General features: G+C 36.2%; 3 protein-coding genes across 6 annotated transcripts; 2 read left to right on the top strand and 1 right to left on the bottom strand.

The window, feature by feature from the left end:
* Window positions 1-1,336: 1,336 nt before the first annotated feature.
* On the bottom strand, window positions 1,337-2,353 carry LOC114286201 (uncharacterized). The gene has a single exon (XM_028229300.2). The coding sequence runs from the start codon at window positions 2,351-2,353 to the stop codon at window positions 1,337-1,339; it is 1,017 nt and encodes a 338-aa protein (XP_028085101.2).
* Window positions 2,354-10,164: 7,811 nt separating this feature from the next.
* On the top strand, window positions 10,165-21,045 carry LOC145792841 (protein TIC 22, chloroplastic-like). The gene is made up of 3 exons (XM_082874564.1): window positions 10,165-10,413; window positions 20,604-20,639; window positions 20,742-21,045. The coding sequence occupies exons 1-3, from the start codon at window positions 10,306-10,308 to the stop codon at window positions 20,832-20,834; spliced, it is 237 nt and encodes a 78-aa protein (XP_082730690.1). The 5' UTR covers window positions 10,165-10,305; the 3' UTR covers window positions 20,835-21,045.
* On the top strand, window positions 12,284-19,802 carry LOC145789327 (CDT1-like protein a, chloroplastic). 4 transcript variants are annotated; one of them, XR_014332860.1, is made up of 8 exons: window positions 12,284-13,077; window positions 13,185-13,265; window positions 13,374-13,960; window positions 15,558-15,606; window positions 16,286-16,392; window positions 17,770-17,893; window positions 18,267-18,501; window positions 19,175-19,802. XR_014332860.1 is itself a non-coding variant. In XM_082874562.1 (7 exons), the coding sequence occupies exons 5-7, from the start codon at window positions 16,352-16,354 to the stop codon at window positions 19,598-19,600; spliced, it is 702 nt and encodes a 233-aa protein (XP_082730688.1). In that variant the 5' UTR covers window positions 12,284-13,077; window positions 13,185-13,265; window positions 13,374-13,960; window positions 15,558-15,606; window positions 16,286-16,351; the 3' UTR covers window positions 19,601-19,802. The 4 variants fall into 4 exon arrangements, 3 of the variants coding, with proteins under 3 accessions (XP_082730688.1, XP_082730689.1, XP_082730687.1); XM_082874562.1 differs by lacking the exon at window positions 17,770-17,893; XM_082874563.1 differs by lacking the exons at window positions 12,284-13,077; window positions 13,185-13,265; window positions 13,374-13,960; window positions 15,558-15,606; window positions 17,770-17,893 and having other exon boundaries at window positions 16,166-16,392; window positions 19,168-19,802.
* Window positions 21,046-23,482: the final 2,437 nt, after the last annotated feature.

Here is a 23,482-nt window from a genome sequence, read left to right as displayed (position 1 = left end):
TCTTTCTCTTCCAAGAAGCTAACTTGGACTTGAATTTATTGATCACTGGCAACCATGTAGTCTTCTTTTTTGGACTAGCCCCAAGAGGCAACCCAAGATATGTGAAAGGCAGCTTTTGACCTTGACAGTTCAGTCTCTTGGCGAAATCAGCCACCACCTCATTTTGTACCCCCACCCCACATACCTTACTTTTATGGAAGTTAATCCTTAATCCAGACAGCATTTCAAAGCATCTCAAAATTCGTTTAACATTCAGAATTTCTTGCTCTTCAGCCTCGCAAAACACAATAGTATCATCCGCGAATTGTAGGTGGGTTACATTGATCCTCCTAGTGCCTATAACGACTCCTTTGATTAGACCCAAATCTTTCGCCCTTTGGAATAACATATTAAGACCTTCAGCCACAATGATAAAGAGAAACGGCGACAGTGGATCCCCTTGTCTGAGTCCGTTTTCTGGACAAAATTCAGCTGTAGGTGAGCCATTCACCAAGATTGAAACTCTAGATGATTGCAAACATTCCTTTATCCACCTTATCCACTTGTTTTGAAAGCCAAAGTTGGACAGCATTTCGAATAAACACTCCCAATTTACTGAGTCGAAAGCTTTTTCAAAATCCAATTTCAAAATCATCCCTTTCTGCTTCTTCTTCTTCCACCAATCCACAATTTCATTAGATATTAACACCCCATCCAAAATGTTCCGTCCCCCAATGAATGCAGTTTGAGAATCCCCAATTATCCTTGGTAGCACCTTTTTCAACCTTGATGCTAGAACCTTAGAAAGAATCTTATAGATGGAACCAATAAGGCTAATTGGCCTATAATCCGAAATACCCTCCGGACAATCTTTCTTAGGAATTAAGGTTGTGAAAGAGCTATTAATACCTTTGGCTAGACGCCCATTATCATAGAATTCATTGAAGAACTGTAGGATTTCTTTTTTAAACACCTTCCAGCACTTCTGAAAGCAGGCCATGTTAAACCCATCCGGTCCTGGAGCCTTGTTGCCATCACTTTCCTTCACAGCCCTCCATATTTCCTCCTCAGAGAATGGCGCAACTAACCCATCCGAAACTTCATCATGCCCAATGGTTTCGAAGAGACCTTTAAGCTTGGGCCTGGATTTCCACTCCTCTGAAAATCTCCTTTTGAAATGTTTAAACACCTCCTGTTTAATCCTACAAGGATCTTCGTACAACACCCCATCTACTTCAATTGAGTTTAACAAATTTTTATTCTGTCTACTGGTGGCAACAATATGAAAAAATCTTGTGTTTTTGTCCCCTTGAAGGTTCCAATTCAGTCTAGATTTCTGCTTCCACATCCATTCTTCTCATTTAACCAGTGACCATACTTCTTTTCTAACTTCTCTTCTTCTTCGAACCTCATTCTCCTCAAGATTTCTCGACTCAGCCACTAAATCAATAGCATGAAGCTCCTCCTCTGCTACCTTTAATGCCGAAGTTACATTCCCAAAAACCTCTCTATTCCATTTCTTCAAATCTGCTCGAAGCATCTTTAGTTTATTCATTATAACAAAACCTGCCCATCCAGACAGTGCAGACTCCTCCCAGGATTTCTTCACAAGGCTTCCAAAATTGGGATGGAGAAACCAAGCATTTAAAAAGCGAAACGGCCTTGGACCCCAATCCCTCCCATCTTCTAACAGTAACAGTGGACAATGGTCAGACACACTTCTTTCCAAACCCCATAGTTTAAAATTAACCCTTTCCAACCACTCAGTTGACAACAAGATCCTATCAATCCTACTCCATCTTTCCCCTTCAGTAGCATTACACCAAGTAAATTGCCTACCCATCATAGGTAAATCAATAAGCTCTAACTTTTCAATGAATTGGTTGAACTCCTTCATCCCTTTGTCTCTTCTGGAACATCCTCTTCTTTCCCCAATATTCCTAATTTCATTAAAGTCCCCAGCCAAGCACCAAGGATCACTAAACATTGATTTCAATCTATGTAATACACTCCAAAATTTACCCCTCTCATTCACCTCATTTGGAGCATGGATATTGAGCAGTACACATTTGAAATTTGGCAAAAGTGTCCCAGAGAGTATAATACAGTGCCTAGTGCTACAGCACTGAGAGAGCTGGAATACAGATGACTTCCAAATACACAACAATCCCCCTGCCCTTCCAACAGAATCAACCACCATATATTCCATATCTTCATCTGGCCATAATGATTGTACAAATAAGGATGAAACATCAGATCTCTTTGTCTCTTGAAAGCAAGCAAACTCAATTTTTCTGTCTTTAAGAATGCTTCTGACCTTCCTCCTCTTTTCGGCTTTGCCCAAACCCCTTACATTCCATGATAATAACTTCATTAACATAAAAGCTTAACACCTTATACCTCCAAATTGAAGCACATCAGCTTTGTGCTTCTGTAACCCTAGGTGCTACCCTCTCTTTATCTTTGGCTTCCATCTCTTTTAATTTGATGATTACCTCCTCTTCCTTATCTTCAAAACAGATGCCAAGAGCTTTACCTATGCGAATTGTTGCCTTAGCCTCTTCATGCAAGACCTTGTCAACCCTCGTACTACTCCCGTTTGATCCTGATTTTGCTGTTGACCCTTGGGGCACCGATCTTGCTGATAACCCCAATTTTGCCCTAAGCGCAGCCCCTCTGCTCCAACTTCCCATAACCACTGCTCCACCCATCCTCTCCCGTCTTCCTCCGCTACCTTTCCTCTGTAGTTCCGTCGAATTTCTGCTAGCAATTGAAGTCCCCTTCCTTCTCACCAACTTTTTCCTCTGCTTCACCTCACCCATTTTTGTGCCTGTGTTTCTTTGTACACTATTGCAATGCATAGGTGATGATATTGACCCATTCCCATGAACCTGAAGCCTCGTATGATCCAAGCCCACCCCTCTTGAATTATTTCCATTGATAATGGGCCCATATGGTAGCCCACTATACTGGACTTCACCCAAATTAACTTCTAGTGATATTCCATCTTTGTCCAGTCCATTTCCACTCAAGCTTTTCATAAACCCATTGACAAGTCCAGTCCTATCCTCATTCCCACTTCCTTCATTATGACCTTGAGCCGTAAACAGCACTCCAGAAGTTGTTCCCACGCCTGCTTTGATAGTCTCTCGTCTTCCCGATGCATCGCCAACTGTCTCCTCCACTACCGAGGTGAAGCAATCATTAGGAATCAGCTCCTCCACCACAGGTACATTGACTGCCATCTCATCCCTGTTTGATCTTGCCATATCAACGTAAGTATCCAGCACATTTTGTACTGAATCCTCCACCTCAGCATCCTCCTTGTTCGAGTTCATTCCATTCCCAGCAGCATGGCTTGCCATCCCAACTGAGCTGCAAAGATCTTCCCTCTTCTGGGATGACTTCACATTGTATGAATCACCCAATACTTTAGTTACCATCACATGCTCTTCGCACACTCTAATTGGATACATCATATCATTACATTGGATATGCACTACTGTGTTAATGGAAGACATTACACTTGTTGCTACTTTTATCCTCCCATAGCTAAATGACACCTGATTTAATGTATCCTCATCTATTCGGATTATTTCTCCCCATACCCGGCCTATCTTCATGAACGTATCATTGCTCCATAAATTCAGGGGCACCCCATAACAACACAGCCACACAGCCCTTTCCGGAGCTAAATATGTCCCCCTCCTCCACTCTGTGACAGACGCACACCATTCTTTTAAACAATCTTCCAAAAGGGCCAGCTGAGATTTCATGTCCTCCGCCGACAAGAACGACACAACGGCCATCTTTCCCCCTCCTTTTCTGACCACCACATCCTTGGAACCAATTTGGAGGACGCTATCACGGAAGTCAGAGAAAGCATAATAGCTTTTCAATTTGACTATAACACTGTTATACAGCCATCCATTTCCTGATTCCACCCCCAAGATGACATGACCTTTATCCCCTTGTTTGCTTTCTTGAACTAGGACTTCTGCATATGATTGATGACCCATCATCTTCTTGTCTACCCTGCCATCATTTCTTCCCTTATAACCACTCGGCTTATCTGTATGAGTAACCACCTTTTTTGTCTCCCCCCCTATATTCGTATTACTTCTTACCTTCTCAAAGGCTGCTTTCTTAACATGAAGTTCCTTGTCGTCACACCATATGCCATTAGCTTTTCGGATAGCTACTTCAGCTGCCACTGAACAATCATATCTAACAAACCCAAACCTTGATCTGGTGGACTTCCTGGTTTTATTTGGGATGAATACATCCTTAACTACCCCGAACTTTGAAAATAGGAGGAACAGACCTTTAGGATTCATTGACCATGGAAGATTATCCACAAAAACTGTAATGACTCCTATTCTATCATTCTGGACTCCAGTCCGCTGGTCTTGCCTTCTTCTTCCATACAAAACTGGCTGCCATCCACCTGCTCCGATCCTCTGCCCGCCACTATCCCTGTTACTCGTAGCTGCCATAGCGAAAGCACGACACAATAATACACCATTCCGAATTCTTGACTTATAAAATGCCGACCATCAGTACAGTGGTTATCATTGTTGCAAATATAATGTATTTTCTTGTTACCATATGGTCTATTCCAACCTTCATAATAAAGACATATATATATATATACTTGAATAGTGGTAATATTTTGATAGGCTTCATGTTTTGATCGGCTGAATATATAAAGTTGAAAAATCTATTTTGCATAAATACTAATATTTACATGCATTTTTATATCTATCTCATGAAGAGCTTTATGATTTGTTTGGACCCTTGGCTGGGTCTTCACACTCTCTCTCTCTAGAAAAATTCTCAGCAAGAAAGAAATATTGACGAAGTTAGACCATGAGTTATTATAGTAATTTATGATAATGTTTTGATCGGCTTTTTATGAAGCTAAAAAATAAAATAAAAAATATCCAAACGTAATAACATGATCTGGAGGCAGCTTTGATTATCATTGGAGAATCATGATATTTCCTTAAAGTTCACTGTTTTTAGCTTCTAACTCTATATCTCTAATATAAATTCATGAATTTATAGTTTACATATATATGAAAATGTCTTGATACACCTTGATTGCGTTAACTCTATTGTTCGGCACAAACCCAAAAAGAAATGCTGACCAAACTCTCGGCAAGGTCGAAGACCAAAGAGGTGTTGTCGACCAAGCTCTCAGCAAAGCCAAACACAAAGAAAAGTTGCCGACCAAGTGTTTCGGCACACCAAAAAGCCAAGAGAGGTTGCCGACATACTGGCTTCAGTAGAACAAAGATTAAGAGTAAGGGGTTGCCGACCAAGCATTTCAGCAAGCCGAAAGGTCAACAAGAGTTGCCAACCAAGAAATTCAGCAAGCCAAAATCCAAGATAAGTTGCCTCCAACTTGATCTCTCTAATCCGTATTCTCAAATTTATAAGCATGAACACAATTCTTCTACCAACACGCATCACTATCTCGGAGTGTTTCGATTACGTCGCAACGTCACAAATCATGGTCACTACCGAACTAATAAGGGTCCATTGCTAAGGCTGGAGAACATCTCCGTGGCATCCGATCACAACCTGACTTCTTTAACCGACCACATTATCGGCTGCAAATCGGCCAACACTAATTAAGGGAAGTCCTGTGTTTTCCTCTTTGAAAGCACCTATTTTTTAATCAAACTCAATATATATATCACAGAATTGTGGGTTGTAAGTTTTCTCTCTCTAAAAATTGATCAAAAAGTATTCTGTTAGGCTCCGAATAACACTGGTCGTCAAAATACAAAGCAAAACCGTCATTTTCTAAAAAACTTATTTATCTATATAATAGGCATGCACACATGCTGAAATATTTTATTATTAGTTGATCTTGCTGGGAAAAGCTTTCAAAAAACATATTGCTCACTAATTGATTAGTTTCTCTCTCCAAAGAACTAAGGTTCACCAATTGGCATTCCGAGAGTTTATTTGTATATTATATACATTGGATGTATTGGTGCTCATAAAGTGAATATTTTAATTCAACTCGTAGTGTACGTGAATATTTTGATCACTCCGGTTAGGGGTGTGCATAATACCGCCGAAACTGCTAAAATCGCACCGAATACCGCCGAAACTGCTAAAATCGCACCGAATCGCACCGCCAAGGCAAATTCGTTATTATTTGTCAATCGAACCGCCGATTTTTGGTAAGAAAAATGACAAATTCTAGTGACACTTTTATCAATTCGCCGGTTTCTATTTTTCTTCCAAACCGCACCGACCCGCACCGCTATTAAATCATGTTTTATAAGATTCTAAAAATTCTTTTTTACTTAAGTTTGCTTGTTGTTCTATACCTTAGAATATAGTATTACATTACTGCTCGATGGGAATTCAAGATGTCAGTAATCCAAAATAAAGTTGGATTCCAATTCACTTTTCAAACTTTTTTTTTTTCTGGCCATGTTGCAAGCTTGCATTAGCTCACTTTTCAATCTAAATACTTTTCAATAGTAAACATTTTGGTTTAACATCACGGTATCTTTTGTTTTTTTTTTACTCTTTAATTTAAGTTTTGTAATTTGAATTATATTTTTTATAAACCACCAATCTGCCCAAACCGCCAAGGCAAATCCGTCATTATTTGCCAACCGAACCGCCGGTTTTTTATAAGGAAAATGGCAAATTCTAGTGACACTTTTATCAATCCGCCACCCGCCATACGGTTTCTATTTTTCTCTCAAACCGCACCGACCCGCACCGCGCACACCCCTACTCCCGGTAGTAACATAGCCTTTGCCAGGTTTATTTTGTTAGGATTAAGACACTCCAAAAATCAATCACACACAGAAAAGAGACAAAATATTTACGTGGTTCGACAATTACCTACATCCACGGAGTGATATCCTATAGAATTTTCTGGAGAGAGTTTACAACACTCACACCTCTCTCCCTCTATAGCACTCTCACTTACAGATACATACACTCTTTGTTTTCTTCTTTTCTGATTGATACAATTCAACTTACAGCTCTCCCTATTTCTACACAAGCAGGAGAGCCCAAAAATAAATCAACCTGTACTTGCCAACAATTAACTACCAAGTTAATGGCAAGTATGTATTTTCTTGTAATGTACACTACAAGAAAATACATTTTTGGCGACCATTTTTGGCTACCAAAAAAAATTTAGTCGCCAAAAGTTACGGAACTGGCTACCAAAAATAATATTAGTCGACAAAAGTCAACTTTTTAGCTACTAATTTTTTTTAGTAGGGGAATGTTGATTATTGGCGACTAAAAAAAATTTAGTAACTAAAAATATTACAATTGGCGACTAAAAAAAATTTTAGTAGCTAAACATATCACAATTGGCGACTAAAAGAAATTTTAGTAGCCATAGAGCTAGCTTTAGCTACTGAAATTGTTTAGTAGCCGAATGAAAAAAAAAAAATTTATTTTTTATCTTTGGCGACCAAAATTTTGGTTGCCAAAAATATATTTTTAGCAACAAAATTTTTTTTTAATCGCTGTAGAGTTAGTTTTGGCTACTAAAATAATTTAGTCGCCGAATGAAAAAAAAATTACTTTTATTTTTTGGCGACCAAAAATTTGGTAGCCAAAAATATATTTTCAGGGACAAATTTTTTTTAGTCGCTGTAGAATTTGTTTGGCTACTAATATTATTTAGTCGCCGAATAAAACAAATAATTACTTTTATCTTTGGCGACCAAAACATATTTTAGTCGCCAAAGATATATTTCAGAGACCTTTCAAATTTTGAATGGATTTCAAAAATTAATTGGTGACCATTAGATATTTAGTCGTGAATTGTATAAAATGATATATATATATATATATATTGTACCAAACCAAACCCTAAAATAATCAGCGCCTCTCCTTTCTCTCTCTTTCTCTCTCTCTCTCTCTTTCTATTTTTAGCGTCCCTCTCCGCCTCCGTTGCTCCTCTCCCCTCCCTCTCTCACTGCCGCTCTTCCTCGCCTTCGCCGGAAACCAGAGCATCTCCTCCTCCTCTACCATCGCCATCGTCATCGTGAGTACCGCCGCTCTTTTCACGCCGCCTCCTCCTCCGCCGATCTTCATAGATCCACCGCCACCGCCACGAGATCCAGAGGCTTCATCGCTAAGATGAACTCTGCCCCATTGATGCTCCGTCTCGCGTATGCTTCTCTCTCTCTCTCTCTCTATATATATATATATATATATATCTATATATATAAGAATTGTTTTGCTATAGAAGGCTCATTTTTTTTTCCCCTGTTTTGCCCCTTAGATTTATACATATTCCGAAGCAATGGTAAATGTCCAACGGCTATTAGTCCTGTTTTAGTATCATTCAAAAATCAATAATTATTCTTAAAATTTTACATGAAATCTCAATAAAATTAAAAAGATGAAATACACAAAGAAAAAACTAAGTAGAAAGTCCAAAAATAACATTTTATAAGTTTTATTTGGTGAAAAAAAAAAATTTCTGAGCAAACGAGCTATGGAAGTCACTTGGGATGAAAATTTCTCAATGAAATAAATCCACCGCCACAAGTTGTGCAATAGTAGCCCTCACCCTCTTTGATTTGAGAGAGAGAAAGCAAAGACTAAGGGCAATTGAAATAACTGTAAAAGAAAATATTTAATTGGGCGTAGTCGATTGAGGTGAAACGTCACTATTAGACAATTCTCATATATCAAGTGTGAAATTGAAGAAAAGAGTCACGTTTAATGCCAATTTAGTTAGGATAATAGTGATCTTAGTTAGTTTAAGGTTATTGGAATATATGTTAGAAATAATCTAAGCAAATTAAAGAGTAGAGTTAGAAAGAAAAGAGTTATTAAAAATAGTCAAATCCTAATAATAAGAGAAATGTTTGGAGGACATTCCCTGAATAAAAATTATATTATTTTTGTAAATTCTTTTTTATTTTATTTTTATTCTCTCTAAGTTTTTCTAACTTGGACATTGGAATGCTTCCAATCAGGTAATACATTAACCACGATGAAAGTGTTCTATTGATTTTGCTTGCTATCATCATCAATCCATCATCATGATGAATTTTTGCCCACACAAAAATATACTCAGCCTCTCACCATTTCACACATTATAGAGAATTAAATAAATCAAATTAAAATATACTCAGCCTCTCACCATTTCACACATTATAGAGAATTAAATAAATTAAATTGTCTAATTTGTAAATGAGCTAAAAGTAAAATGGCCCAATTCATTTTTTTGAGACACCCAAATGGGCCTTAATGAAGTTCATAGTGATTTTACTATTATGAGTTCCATCGAATCGTAAAAATCTTCTTGGAACGACCAATGATTCTATCTTCTAAAAGGAGTTCCAAACTTCCAATTGATTTTTTTTAGTTTCTATTTCAATGTCTCTGTTAGTGCTTATTTATTTATTTTTTATTATTGTTATTTTAAAAGTTGTTTGATAAAGTTAAATAGTCTTGAGTCCATGTCCATTCACCTAGTTTAGTGCTAATAGGTAGGTCTCGTTTGATAATTTATTTTTTTAATTAAAATATTAAAATTAAAAATTAAAAATTTATTAAAAAATCAAATATCTCAATAATTTATAAATTTTAATATAATTAAAAAAATTATTTTCAGACACATTAACTTTTTTTCACTTTATACAAAATTAAAAAATCACTAAAAATATGAATTAACAAACGAGAGGAGTTTATTGACTTTGGAAATTCACGTACTTACAGTTGGAACAAAATACTGAGTACTATTATGTAATGCCTTCATGAAAACATACAAATAAAATTAGATGTCTCTTATTTTCTATTAATTTAATCATATACCTTTTTCATTAAATGATAATATCATCGTATATATTATTATTTTAATATTCACTTAACAATCCTATACACTAGAAAAATTATTGTTTCTCCAATGAATGTTATTGTCAAAAATTAAGATCAAGGCCAAATTGGAACTCTCGAAAGACTAGATAAACATTGTGTTGTATTTTAGAATTACTAAGTTTTGTGCCAAATTCGATACAAGATTTAGCTATAATGTGTAAAATAAGTTACGAGTTTGCTATGGGAATTGTGGAAATGATAGTTAAATTTTTTGATTTGAGCTAAATTTGTGTGAATTTAGGAGGGAGGTTGGTATATCAGAGCACCAAAGAAGAGGGCCAGTGGACCCAAATGTCCTGTTACTGGAAAGAGAATCCAAGGGGTTTATTTCATAATTGCTCTTGTATCATATGCTATGTCATTTTGTGATTGTGCATAATTTTCTAGAAGAAGTCACATTTGTTGGATGCTGCAGAACCTTTGCGAATTATATAGGCCATGGGTTGCATGAGTTCTAAAAGGGTAATCTATGTGACCCCACGTCCAACTCAAAGCTATGGTGGTCAACCTCTAGAGCCAGAAAGGAAGTTTGAGAACATAGACGAGGTAACATAATTTTTTAAACTTATTTCAGTAATAATAAAAGGGCAAGATGATTGCCAATAATGTGGAAATCAGAACATTAGGTGTACTATATTGCAATGTGTAGAGCTTTCTTGCAGTAGGAGGCATCTTTTGAAGGATCTGCTTTAATTTCTAGAAAATTAATGCCATTTTAATCTTTGAGCTGGTTGTGATGTCTGAATCGTGCTACTCATTATTCTGCATGGAACCTAGATATTAGTGTTTTCATTGATATAATGATTTTTGCATTTTGAGTTTGATCTCATAAGTATTGAGGTTGGAAAGCATTGGTTATGGAACTCCTGGTATTAGTAATGTTATGGAACTTACTAGAGATTGTATGGTTATGGAACTTCTGATCTCATAAGCATGTTTTCATTGATATAATGTTATAAATTATCCTGTGGTCTTGCAAAGATGTGCATACGTATGTTTTTTTATGCTTCACATGATTGATGAATACTCTTTTCTCTTTTGTCTTGATGATGCATGCTCTAATCAGTTATATGGGACATTTTTCTATGGCAACGATATTTATACTACACTTTAAGCTTACCACACTCCTTTGTTTGTGCTTTGCCTCTCGCAAGTGGAGTGTGAGGCTAAAAGTGTTGTGTGAATATCATTATTTTTCTATTGTTTCTCTTACAATCTCAAAGTAGATGAGCATATTTATCTTGAATATGAATGCAGAGAATGTACCCACCTCACAGGACAAAGTCTAATGGTACTAGTGATCAAAAGTCTAATGGTTCATGGGACAAAGTTTAATTTTTAAATGATAATAAAACAAAGAACTTGTGATCAAAAGTCACAACCAAAACTGGAGCCTAATAATTCAGAAAAGAGGGATGCATATGTGATGACTTTTAAACAGAAAAATAAATAAATAAAATAGAAGAATTAAAATGATAACATGATAACATTATAACTATTAAATTACAAACAAAAAAGCACAAGCACACACATCAGGTAAATGAAAAATGTGCAGGAGAATGATGCAACAGCCTAAGAATTTGAGCCAAGTTTTTCAAATGTGTTGAACAACTAATCTTTGAGCCAAGTTAGTGTCAATCACATTGAAGAAAAAGGAGAATAGAGGTACAAGATGAACAAGGATGATGTGGTATTATTGAATCAAATTGTGGAAAATTATGCCTAGGTAACAGCTAAAGTGGCCATTGTTATCATGAATTGACCATTTATGAACATTGCTAATATAGTTAAAGCAAAGTCGATGAAGTGGAGAAATTCGTTTGATTTAATTTTATAAATTGTTTCTTGGGTTGGACCATAATTTTATAATTTTATAGTACATTTTAAAATTCTTAAAAGTTTGGAGATTTGAGTTTACTTGGGTTGGACCATATTCTTCTTATATCTATTTTATCGTTTCATTATTTTTTACTCATTATGTACCTTAGCAACATTCAGAAGTGCTTGCACTCAGCAACATCAATTTATCACCCTTCTATGAGATATTCATATGCATCATATCCGAGTTGGACTTTGTTATTTTCAATTCATACTTCACAGTTTAACAGAGTTGCAGAAGTATGTTCCAGAAGATTCAAGAAATCTAGAGAATATTTCTTAATTTGACCTAGAATAAATTTTAGCTCAGTTTTCATGCTTTGAATCATGGCTTTTTCTCTGAGGCATTTAGGCCTCGTTTGGCAAGAGGCTATTTTAGCCAATTAGCCAAAAAGTTACTAAATTAGCCAAAAAGCCAACAACCCATACCAAAAAGTCAAAGATTCTCTTTTCTCTCTACTTTTTGCACATCTTTTCGTAATTAGCCAAAAAGTCATCCCAAACATACAAGTTTTTTTTACCTACCTTTTTAGCCAAACACTACAAGAATTTACATATTTGCCGACCACTTTTGCCGACCAAAAAAATTTTTGTCGCAAAAAAATAACATTTGCCGACCAAAAAATATTTTGTAGCTAAACGTTGATACTATTACCGACTAAAGTAATTTTGTTGCAAAAAGGTGATTTTTCGCGACCAATTTAAAATATTAGTCGCTAAAAATGATGTCAGGAGGTGAAAAATTGGGCGGGAACAGTAAAATCTTTTAGCGACTAACACAATTTAGTCGCAGATATCAAAACGACGTCGTTTTGATATCTAAATGCACTGGTAGCCAATGGCCGACCAAATTTTAGTCGTTATATGTTAAGATTCTGCGACAAAAAACAAATTTAGTCGCTAAAGGTGAAATGTTTTTTTATTGGGATATATTTCACCGCCCCCTCTGTTTACAACCATTTGTTCAAACCTCTCACACAGATTCTCCTTCATCACCAAGCCTCACCTCACCGCAGACCACCACCACCGGCACAGATCGCCACGGCCACCGCCGCAGATCCCCACTGCCGTCGATGATCCTCCTCCGTCCTCCGCTGGTGCCTCTCTCTCTCTCTCTCTCTCTCTCTCTCTTCTAAACACCCACCGCCGTCGATGATCCTCCTCCTTCTCCTCCTCCTCCACTGGTACCTCTGCCGGATCCGAGAAGATCATCGAAATCTAAATCAGATTTGAATCCTAGGCCGAGATCTAACCGTCGTGAGCGATCCACAGCGACGCAATGGCTTCCAAATCCTACGACAAGATCGCCGATATCACGACCTCATCCTCCAGGTACATACACTACCCATCCTTCTATTCTATTATTGATCTCTCTTCTTATCAAACCCTAATTTACTCTCTCTCTCTCTCTCTCTCTCTCTCTCTCTCTCTCGCTCTAGGTTTCAACGCAGGGGATTACATTCCAGGACGAATGGCCCTACTCGATTCATCTTCTAGGCCACTATCTCCATCGACGACATGTGAGTTGATTTTGTATGACCGTGTTGTTCAGTGTCATTAATTTGGGGTTTTAAGATGGTTTTAGGGTTTATGTATATATATATATATATATATGTTTTGTATTGCAGCAGAGAAGTCAACTGGGATTAACTACGGTTGCAAATCGATCCCAAAGAAGAAGTTCATCTGCAAATCAATCCCAAAGAAGAAGTTCATCAATCAAACTGGAATCCAGGTCTTTATTTTCTAAATTCGTTTCAGAAATTTATTTAAATTTGTGAAATTTGGGTTGATTTTTGCTTGACTGAAATTTGGGTTTGATTTGTTCTAAATTGATTCTGAAATTTGGGGATTTTGTGATTTGTTCTTGAAGCCTGCCTGTTGAAGCTCTTGGGAAATTTAGGTTTGTGAAATTTGGGAAATTTGGGTTTGGGTTTGGGTTTGGGTTTGGGAAATTTGGGAAATTTGTGAAAGGGAGAGGAGGACAAAATGTGAATTTCACTGCTGATGGAGATGCAGAGGGGAAGAAAATAAGCAGTAGAAGCAAAGGTGAAAGCTTTTCGGTCTCCAAGATCTGGTTGTGGTCTAAGAAGGGCAAATTCACAAGTTCTTCAGATACCCACATGCTTAATTCTTCTGTCAATGTTGGTTTGCCTCCATGGACTGATAGAACTCAACAAGCTTGTAATGGACTGATAGCTTAAGCTACACGAAGGTATTTTCATTTTGCTTTGTATTTTATTCATTAATTTTATGGATCCATTTTGTTAAAGGTTTCTTTAGCTTTAGCTTTTGCTTTTTTGGCCTTGATTTTAGGTTTCTTTTCTTTTCTCTCAAATACAAATTTGTGGGGATGATTACACTTTATGGCAGATGGCAATCTACTTTAGCTTTTTCATTTGAATTCCATACACTTGTCAGTTTGATAAATGCTCTTTAGCTCTTTCCTTTTGCTTCCAAGCTTTTGTTGATAATTATGCTCTTTTATAATTTTTAAATTCATAATTTGTTCATACTATAGAGCCATAAACTGGATACAGGTGCAACCTCCAAAAAGTGAAAGATTCATTAAACACAGTAATCTAATAACTAAATTATTTCGTTGCCTCAAAAGTTGAGATTGATATCTTTATGTAATTTTGTGTAATTAAAAAGTACAATAAGATTTGAGGTGGTTGGGGTTGAGGTGATTGGTCTTCTCTATAATTTCTTTCATACTTCTAATGTGGACCCTCTTCTGGGATGGATGGATGAATAATCATGACTCATGATCATGGTGGGATCTGTGAAAAGTGGTGTTAGGAACTCTTGTGATGATCTTTTCTTTCTGGTCTTGCTCTGCCTGGCTTATTTAGCAAAAACTGAGAAAGAATGAAGGTAAGACCTTTAACCATTGTATTTTTTTTAAGTTCAAAATTAAATAAAATAGTATACGAACAAACTTTATAGTAAAATGTGGTTAGTAATTACATTTTTTTTATACAATGTGTAATTGTCTAATCCTAAGTAAAAACTTTATTAGCAATAAAGATTTGAAAAAAAAAATGTAATTGCTAATCATGCTTTACCATAATTAAATAATAAAGTTTTTCTATACACTATTTGTGTAATTTTTTGAATTGAAAGAACCCTACAATGGTTAAAGCCCCTAATAAGTCTAATTAGGTGAACAAAACTCTCCTGATTTCACCCAAGAAAGAGGATTGTGAACAAAATTATTTTTCAAACCATTGGCCATTGGGCTACCCCCTTCTTATTATTTTCTTTTCTTTTCTTTTTGGCCAAACACTTTGTGTGATGATGGGGTGGGGAGCATGATATGAAAAGTTAGCATGAATTATCAGTGGATTGTAGGGTCATGGAGTGTTCCCTCAGGGCCGAAGCTTATTTATGATGCCTTGCCCCCATATCTCCCCAAAATATATGTTGTCCCTCTCTAACAGTGTATTTGACAGCAACTGGTTGGAAAATTATCAGAATTCAGAACTGATTACTGTAAACCTTATGTATATATATCTTGGATCTTGGTAGCACATGAAAAAGAAAGAGAATCTATAGATATCAAGAAGCTTATTATTAAATTTAAAATAGTTTTTTGGCTATGTCGATCTTGTTTATTTAACATTTGTTTGGTTGCTGAGAAACAGAGCAAAGGGATAGTGATTGCATCTATTAGTGTTTTTTTACAAAAATGGAAAGCTCTCTGCTTTCATCTTTTCCTATCTTGATTTTATTTATTTGTTTATTTTATTTCAAAATACACTCTCACTAACCAAAAACAAGTTTTCTTTTTATTTCAAAAACGATGTCAGGAGATTCTGCCAAGCTACTGGATATGGGGGTACTGTTCAGCGTCGTGAGGTGAGACTCAATCTCATGATTTTCTGTCTAGAACTTTTTTTTTAATCCCTCATAGATGGTATTTGAAGTCCTTAGTATGTTTTAGAGTGTTGAAGAAAAGATTGCTCGCCATGCTCAAGACGGAGCACGTATCACCAGGTAGCAACTCTTCGTTGTCAATATTATCAATTAGTACAATGGTCAAAACCTTTTTCCATTTGTGATAAGAAGTAAAGCTTATAAGGTGGGATTATATGTTTTGCATTTTTGCAGAGATTGATTTGTTTATATATATATATATATATACGTATATATTTATGCTATTAATTAAAAGTTGCAAGAGAGGATAAGTTTGACAGAGACTAGAGCAGGAGAAAAAAGCTACAATTTATCTTTTGTTATTAAACGATATCAATGAAGTTTTACAACAACACTGATCAAGTTCTATAGTACAAAAGAACCGATACATTGATTAGATGAATTATGTATGCCAACTTCAGCAGAAAGTCAAACTTGTGAACATTATGATTCTATATAACATTGTAATTTGAAAGAACAAAAATAATGCTATTTTTCTCCCTTGAGGTGTTCCATGATTTTTGTTTAACTGTTTATGGTTATGACCCTGTGGAGTGCTGGAGAAACTTAATCTTAATTTGTTTGCTTACACCTTTATTTCTTCATTTTCACTTTAATGCAGGTTTGGGATACCAGGCAGCGTACTTGCTGCAACTCTTTTGATGTTCATGAAGAATACATTTCAGATATGACTTTGGCATCTGATTCCATAAGACTATTGGGAATAAGGTACTCAATCTATATATTTATTTATATTGGTGGGTACGCATGTTCAATGCATTCTCTAGTTATTAGCCATGTATACTTCTTCCATCTAAGGATATGAGGAAATAACTGATTATCACCAAGACCAATCTCTTGTCATCCATGACTTGAGATAAGATACTGCTTCTATGCAAATTACTAAGATATGGTTATGTGCACTTATTTTGGAATATCTATGAAGGATATGAGACTACAAATAAATTAGGCATAGCGGCGTTTCTTCATGCACTGGATGATAGCACTAGGAATGTTATGCTAGTGGGTGAGTAAGTCGCATATCCTACATGGTTCCCTTGCTCATGTCGTGTCATCTTCTGTCTTAGATGGATAATCTTCTTATATAGAAATGTCCGTATAATGTGAGGCAATTTTGAAGACTTTATTTTTTCGTCCTTTTGAACTATATGGTTTTTGCTACTATATACATATAGAAAAGTGTTGATTTGCAACATGCATGTCCAATTGTTTATCAGTCATATCATGTGGCTAATTTTGTGTGAGGACTGGCTCATGAACATTGTTAGGGGATATTGTTTGCAGATCCTTGCCAGCCATAATATTGCCCAGTTCCATGCATTTAGGGAAGTTGGCATTCTCTATTGATTTATTTCAGATTTGATGGTGAAATTTTAGGGTGTGGGGAATACTATATCCACAATTAAATTTCATCAGGATTGCTCTCATGTTAAAAATTAATAGAATTGTCTTATATTCTTTCATAGTATTTCTAATGCATGAATGACGAGGATCCTGAGATCCAGACTAATGCATACTATTATGTAAACTTTAGTGAGGTTATCAACAAACTAATATACAAGGAGAATCAAAATAGTCTATATTGTGGTGTAATATCTTATCTTTCTGGCTTTCTTAGTTGTATTCAGAAAAAGACAAAACTGTAACATATAGCAGTTTGAAACAAGAGAAATAAGTAGTGAAGAGGACTCACTTTGAATAGTAATTTCATAATATAATTTTTAAAGGGAAAGGAGTTTAATGTCTTTTATTTATTTATCAGAATTACAGAAAATTTAACCTGCAACTTCATTTCTGTTCTGTCAATGATCTTGTACAGATTCTCCACTGCAATGTTCCACTATGTGCCTTTTGATTATCTGTAAATATAATTTTTTTTCCCAAGAAAATGACACTGTCTTCAAACACCCCCACCCAAATCCCTTACTAATTAAAGAAAAAGCAAGTTACATTAACTAAATTTATTTTTTTATTTTTTTTTGAAATGTCTTATTTCTTCTTCATGCTTGCTTGCATATATCGAACATGCTTTGTTTTTTAAGTTGTAATTTTATCATTTTGTTTCATATCCTTGTATGTGAATAGGTACGCTGGGTTATGTAATGAGCGAGGTAGAAGATGGAAAGCCATTCAGCCAAGTTGTCAAATCTGCTATATCTAAATAATTTATAATTTATGATGCTATATCTAAATAGTTACACTGAACCAGGTTTAATAATTTATGATGTTACCATTTTAATAAATCAGTTTAGCTGAATTCTAGGATTCTTCTTGGTATAGAAAAGCCATATCTAAATAATTAGTGATATGGGTCCAAATCGTCAATTATAAGGTCTTTTTTACCTTGACTGTTTGTCTATTCCTGTTATTCGTTTCCATTTTTTGTTGAAAAGAAAAAGGCAAGACAATGAAAACTGTGAGCTTAATTCAAAATTCCTATGGCATTTTATTTGTATTAGATTAATGAATTTATTTGTTTCTTAAACTTTTTGACATAAAGCACATAAACTTCTATATTGCCAGAGGATTTCTTTTTTAATCCTTTTCATTAGATTTGTAATGTCATGATTTAATTTTTGTAGGAGGTTCTCCCATGGTCATTTAGCACAATTGAAGTTTATTTTGCCTGAAGTGATTGAGATAAAGAAGGTACTTGTACATGATGAGCGAACTTGTTGTATGAAGCCTGATCTTCATGTTACTATGAATGTTGATGCTATTAAGAATGAGGGCATGCTGAAATTGGCTAGTGGGAATTCACACACGAGGAAGGTCTTTCAGGGTAGACTATTGGATTTCTTTAAAGCCCATCATGAGGTATACATATTTTTCTATGAAGTTTTAAGATTGATTTCGTGAACCTGTATGTAAGTGTGTAATTGGTTTGGTTCGGACAGTTTATAAAGCAAAATTGGCCCCATACTGAACATGTTGGTTTCCTATAAAATGGTAATGAAACTGACCATACTATACAAATAACTGAATCTTTTGGTTTTGTAGTGGGAGGTTTGGTGTGGTCGGTTTTGTTGGGTTGGCAATTCGAATCCTAATTTCTAACATCAATTAACCCAAACAAAGAATAAATTTGACAGACCAAATTACACAGAAAGGTGCCAATTTCACAAATTAAAACCTAATTCTGTACATCATTCCCAAATTTCAGCATAATCAATTTTCACTACACTATTTAATTGTGTAGAATGCAAAACTCTAGTTCAGTTATCAGTATTAGTGTCATGGTGACAAGTTAGAGACGCGTCCTGCGACTTTTTGATGGTCTGAACCAGAAGTATGAATGATTGTCCCCAGTTAGGAAGTTGGCTTTGCGTTTTAAGAACAATTTGGTCTATATTCTATATCTGCATTTTGCCTCTGATGTACTTTTAAAGATATTATTGTCTATAATCATCTGTCTTTTGTTTTGCTTGCACTGTCATCCTGATTTTTTTTGGCATAGCTTGCGTAATTAACAATATCTCTTAGCATTCAGGGGGAAGTTCCAGAGGGAACGCTACCAGAGCCATTCAACCAGTCAAAGCTAGATCTGCATACAAGCACAATCAAGGCCTCCAGTTCATCCTTGATCGGTGAGGCATTAACTGATGCACTTGAAGAACCACAGCCAGCAGCAGCATCCCATCTATCTCAATCTTTCCAAAAATGCTTTTCAAAAGAAGTTTTACGCATTGAAGCAGTACATAGTAATCCAGAACAATCATTAGTGTCTGTTCAGCCTTCAGTTCCCCCTGTTTCAGAGCTGCAGGTTGACCACAGTTCCTATGATGAGCGAATTAGTGCATCTGCTGCCCCATTCATTAGTAAATTTTCCAATTCTGTTTCTTTATTAGGTGCCTTACATCACTACTGCTTTGATGGATGCGAAGCGTGGCACGGAAGGGCGCAAGGATCTTTTTGATTGGCTATCAAGGCAACTTAGTGGATTAAGCAATTTTCCTGATGCTGTAAATCTGAATTATGTATTGTTTCAATTTGTTATGCTAGATGGGTGTGACTTGTGAATGAAAACTTAGAATAGTTGTATTGTGTCGAATGTTAATGAATTATGTATTGTTTCGAATGTTAATGATTCAGTTAATTTGAATGATGCTTTAAAATTATAGCTTTATTATGGATTGAATGAATTATTAAGAATTACAGGTGTATTGTTTTCCTGTTTTGGCGACCAATTTATTAGTCGCGACAAATAAATTATTTTTTTTCGCAAAAAATGACAATTGTCGACCAAGAGTTTTGGTCGCAAAAAATACATCTATTACCGACCAAAACAGTTCTTGGTCGTGGAAACTTACTTTTACCGACCAAAAGTTTTGGTCGCGAAAAGTAACAAATGGCGACCAAAACCTTTTTTGGTCGTGGAATGTCACAATTGACGACCAAACTTTTTGGTCGCGGAATGTCATGATTGGCGACCAAAATTTTTTGGTCGCGGAATGTCACGATTGGCGACCAAAATTTTTGGTCGCGGAATGTCACAATTGGCGACCAAACTTTTTGGTCGGGAAAATATTACTTTTCGCGACCAAAGTGCTTTGGCGACAAAATAAATTAGTCGCGGTAATTAAATATTTAGCGACCAAAAATTTAGTCGCGAAATCCAACTTTTGCCGACCAACCACAATTTTGGTCGCGAATTACTTTTGCCGACCCTCAATTGGCGACCAAAGTAGCGACCAAAAAAATTGGTCGCGGATAACTTTTGCCGACCAAAAATTGACTTTTAGCGACCAATTTTTTTGTTGCCAAAAGTGTTAATTCTTGTAGTGAAATAGCCAAAAAGTTACTAAATTAGCATGTTCCCAAATTGTTTCTCTCCCCTTATTTTAACTAAAATGTGGAGTTAATTTGTAACTCATGTGCTATAAGGTTAGCATAGCCATTGTTTTTATTTCTTTCTACAGGTGGGAAGTTTGGAAGATGTTCTTAAAAAAATGGAGGTAAGAGGATCTGAATGCTGGATTTGTGGAGTTGGTCATTCTTTTTGCCTCATACGAACAAGTTATTGCCAACATGTTATTACTTTCCTTGTTTGATGCCAGATGAGTGAGAAGAACTCCGGCTGGGAAGATCTGATTTTTATTCCACCTGGTAAAAGCCAGTCTCAACATATTCAAGAAGTGGCGAACGCTTGATGAATTTGATGCGAAACTTGATGAATTTGAATTTGAAATTTTGATGAATTTGGTGTGGTATAGATTTCCTTTTGAATATTAAATTTGGTTAATCCTCTATTATGTATGGAATTAAATTATTGGGGTTGAATTATACTTGGTTCGTATGGAATTTGTATTACATTTAGAATTGGACGTTGAATATAAATATTTTGGATGGTTGGAAGTGAAATGTGTGCACGTTGTTGAATGGTTGATAATATATTCAGTATTGATGGATTATATTGTTTACACTTGGTACAGGTTGCAATAATAATGGATACAGGTGGTTCAGAAATTAAAAAAAAAAATTAATATAGGATTTGGTGACTAAATATGTTGGTAGCCAAAAATGTAAACAAATGTTTTGCAGACCAATAATTTAGTAGCAAAAATAATCAAATGGCTTTTTGTGACCAAACCACATAGTAGCTAAAACAAATCAGAATGAGGGAAGTTTAATTGCCGACTAAATATTTTAGTCACTAAAAACATGACATCCTTTGGCGACTAAAGTGTTTGGTCGCTAAATGTACATATTCTATTAACGACTAAAATTTTAGTCTCTAATAGTTTAATTTAGTTTTCTGTGAGAACTTTTGGCGACTAATATTTTAGTCGCCAAAAGATACCTTTGTCGACTAACCAAAGTTTAGTAGCCAAAAGTTCAATTTCGGCGACCAATAATTTAGTCACCAAAAGATCACCTTTCCCGACTAACCAAAGTTTAGTAGCCAAATGTTTAACTTTCGGCGACCAAAAATATTTTAGTCGCCAATACTATCGCCGACAGGGTATAGGCGACGAACTTGGTGACAAAAAAATTTAGTTGCTAATTACATTCGGCGACTAAAAATGGGACTTTTGGCGACCAATATTTTGGTCGCCAAAACTGTCATTTCCTGTAGTGCTAGGTTTGAAAAACTTCAGTAAATCTGTATTCACAGCCTCCATACTTGACTTCCACCATAGCCAAGTTCACATTAGTGTGGATCCTTAACAATTCTCCCCCTCCACACCTATGGAGAGTAGGATCCTTACTGGAAGTCCATCCCAGCAATTTCCTTGCATTCTTCAAGTTTTTCTCTCGAGACCACCTTTGTAAGCATGTCGGCTAGTTTTTATCTGTGTGAATCTTCACCAGCTTCATCAACTGCTTTTCCATCACTTCTCGTATCCAATGATACCGAACATCAATGTGCTTTGTACGGGAATGGTACATGAAATTCTTGCTCTGATCAATTGCACTCTGACTATCACAATGTACCTTGTACTCTTCTTGCTGTAGACCCAATTCTTGGAGAAACCGCTTTAATCATAACATTTCCTTTCTAGCATCTGCGGCAGCAATATACTCTGCCTCTGTTGTAGATAAAGCAACACATTTTTATAGTTTGGGCTGCTATGAAATAGCTTCCCCTGCAAAGGTGAACAGAAATCCTGATGTAGACTTTCTACCATCAAGATCACCTGCCATATTGGCATCTGTAAAACCCTCCAAAATTGGTTCAGCTCCCCCAAAACATAGACACATCTTTGAAGTTCCCTTCAAGTACTAAAGAATCCATTTGATTGCCTCTCAATGCTCCTTTCCTGGATTGGCGATCAATCTTCTCGCAACGCCAACTGCGTGAGTTATATCTGGCCAGGTACACACCATTGCATACATCAAACTCCTTACTGCAGAGGAATAGGGTATTGCCTCCATTTCTTTCCTTTCAGGGTTGGTCGTGGGACACGAACGCTTTGTCACCTTGAAATGGTTGGCCAGTGGTGTGCTGACTGGCTTGGCATCTTTCATGTTAAACCTTTCAATCTCCCATTCAACATATTTCTTCTGTGACAGCCATATCTTCTTGGTTTTCCCGTCACGAACAATCTTCATGCCCAAAATCTGCTATGCTGCGCCTAAATTTTTCATGTCAAAATAATGCGACAAGTTCTTTTTCAACTTGTTGATCATAGTAGTATCATGTCCAATGATATCGATGATCAGCATATCATCGACATACAACAGTAGGATGATGAAATTTTCATCCGAAAACCTTCGAAAATATACACACTGGTCTGCTACCATTCTTGTGATCCACCATGAATGAATCAAACTTCTTGTACCATTATCTCGGCGCCTGCTTCAGGCCATAGAGACTCTTCTTCAATTTGCAAACTAGGTTCTGTTTCCCTTTAACCTTAAATCCTTCTGGTTGCTCCATATAGATCTCTTCTTCCAAATCATCATGGAGAAAGGCAATTTTGACATCCATCTGTTCTATCTCCAGATTCAAGCGAGCTGCTAATTCCAAAGCTACTCGAATGGAAGTCATCTTCACAACTGGAGAGAAGATCTCATCAAAATCAACTCCCTTCTTCTGTCCAAAACCTTTGACCACCAAGCGAGCTTTATCCTGCAATAGTTTACCTTTGCCGTCTTTCTTCAACTTATACATCCATTTGTTCTTCAAGGCTCTCCTGTCACTTGGAAATGGAACAAGCTCATAAGTGTGGTTCTTCTACAAAAAACTCATCTCTTCCGTCATGGCTTGCATCCAATAGTCTTTCTCTGTATGACTCTTTGCTTCCGAAAAACTCTCAAGCTCCCCCTCATCAGTAATTAGAATATACTGAGAAGC

This window comes from Camellia sinensis, chromosome 6 (assembly GCF_055761805.1).
Source record: "Camellia sinensis isolate YWXY chromosome 6, ASM5576180v1, whole genome shotgun sequence".
NCBI classification, from domain to species: Eukaryota; Viridiplantae; Streptophyta; class Magnoliopsida; order Ericales; family Theaceae; genus Camellia; species Camellia sinensis.
The sequence above is the reverse complement of the archived record's forward strand: the minus strand, read 5'-3'. Positions and strand labels throughout refer to the sequence as shown.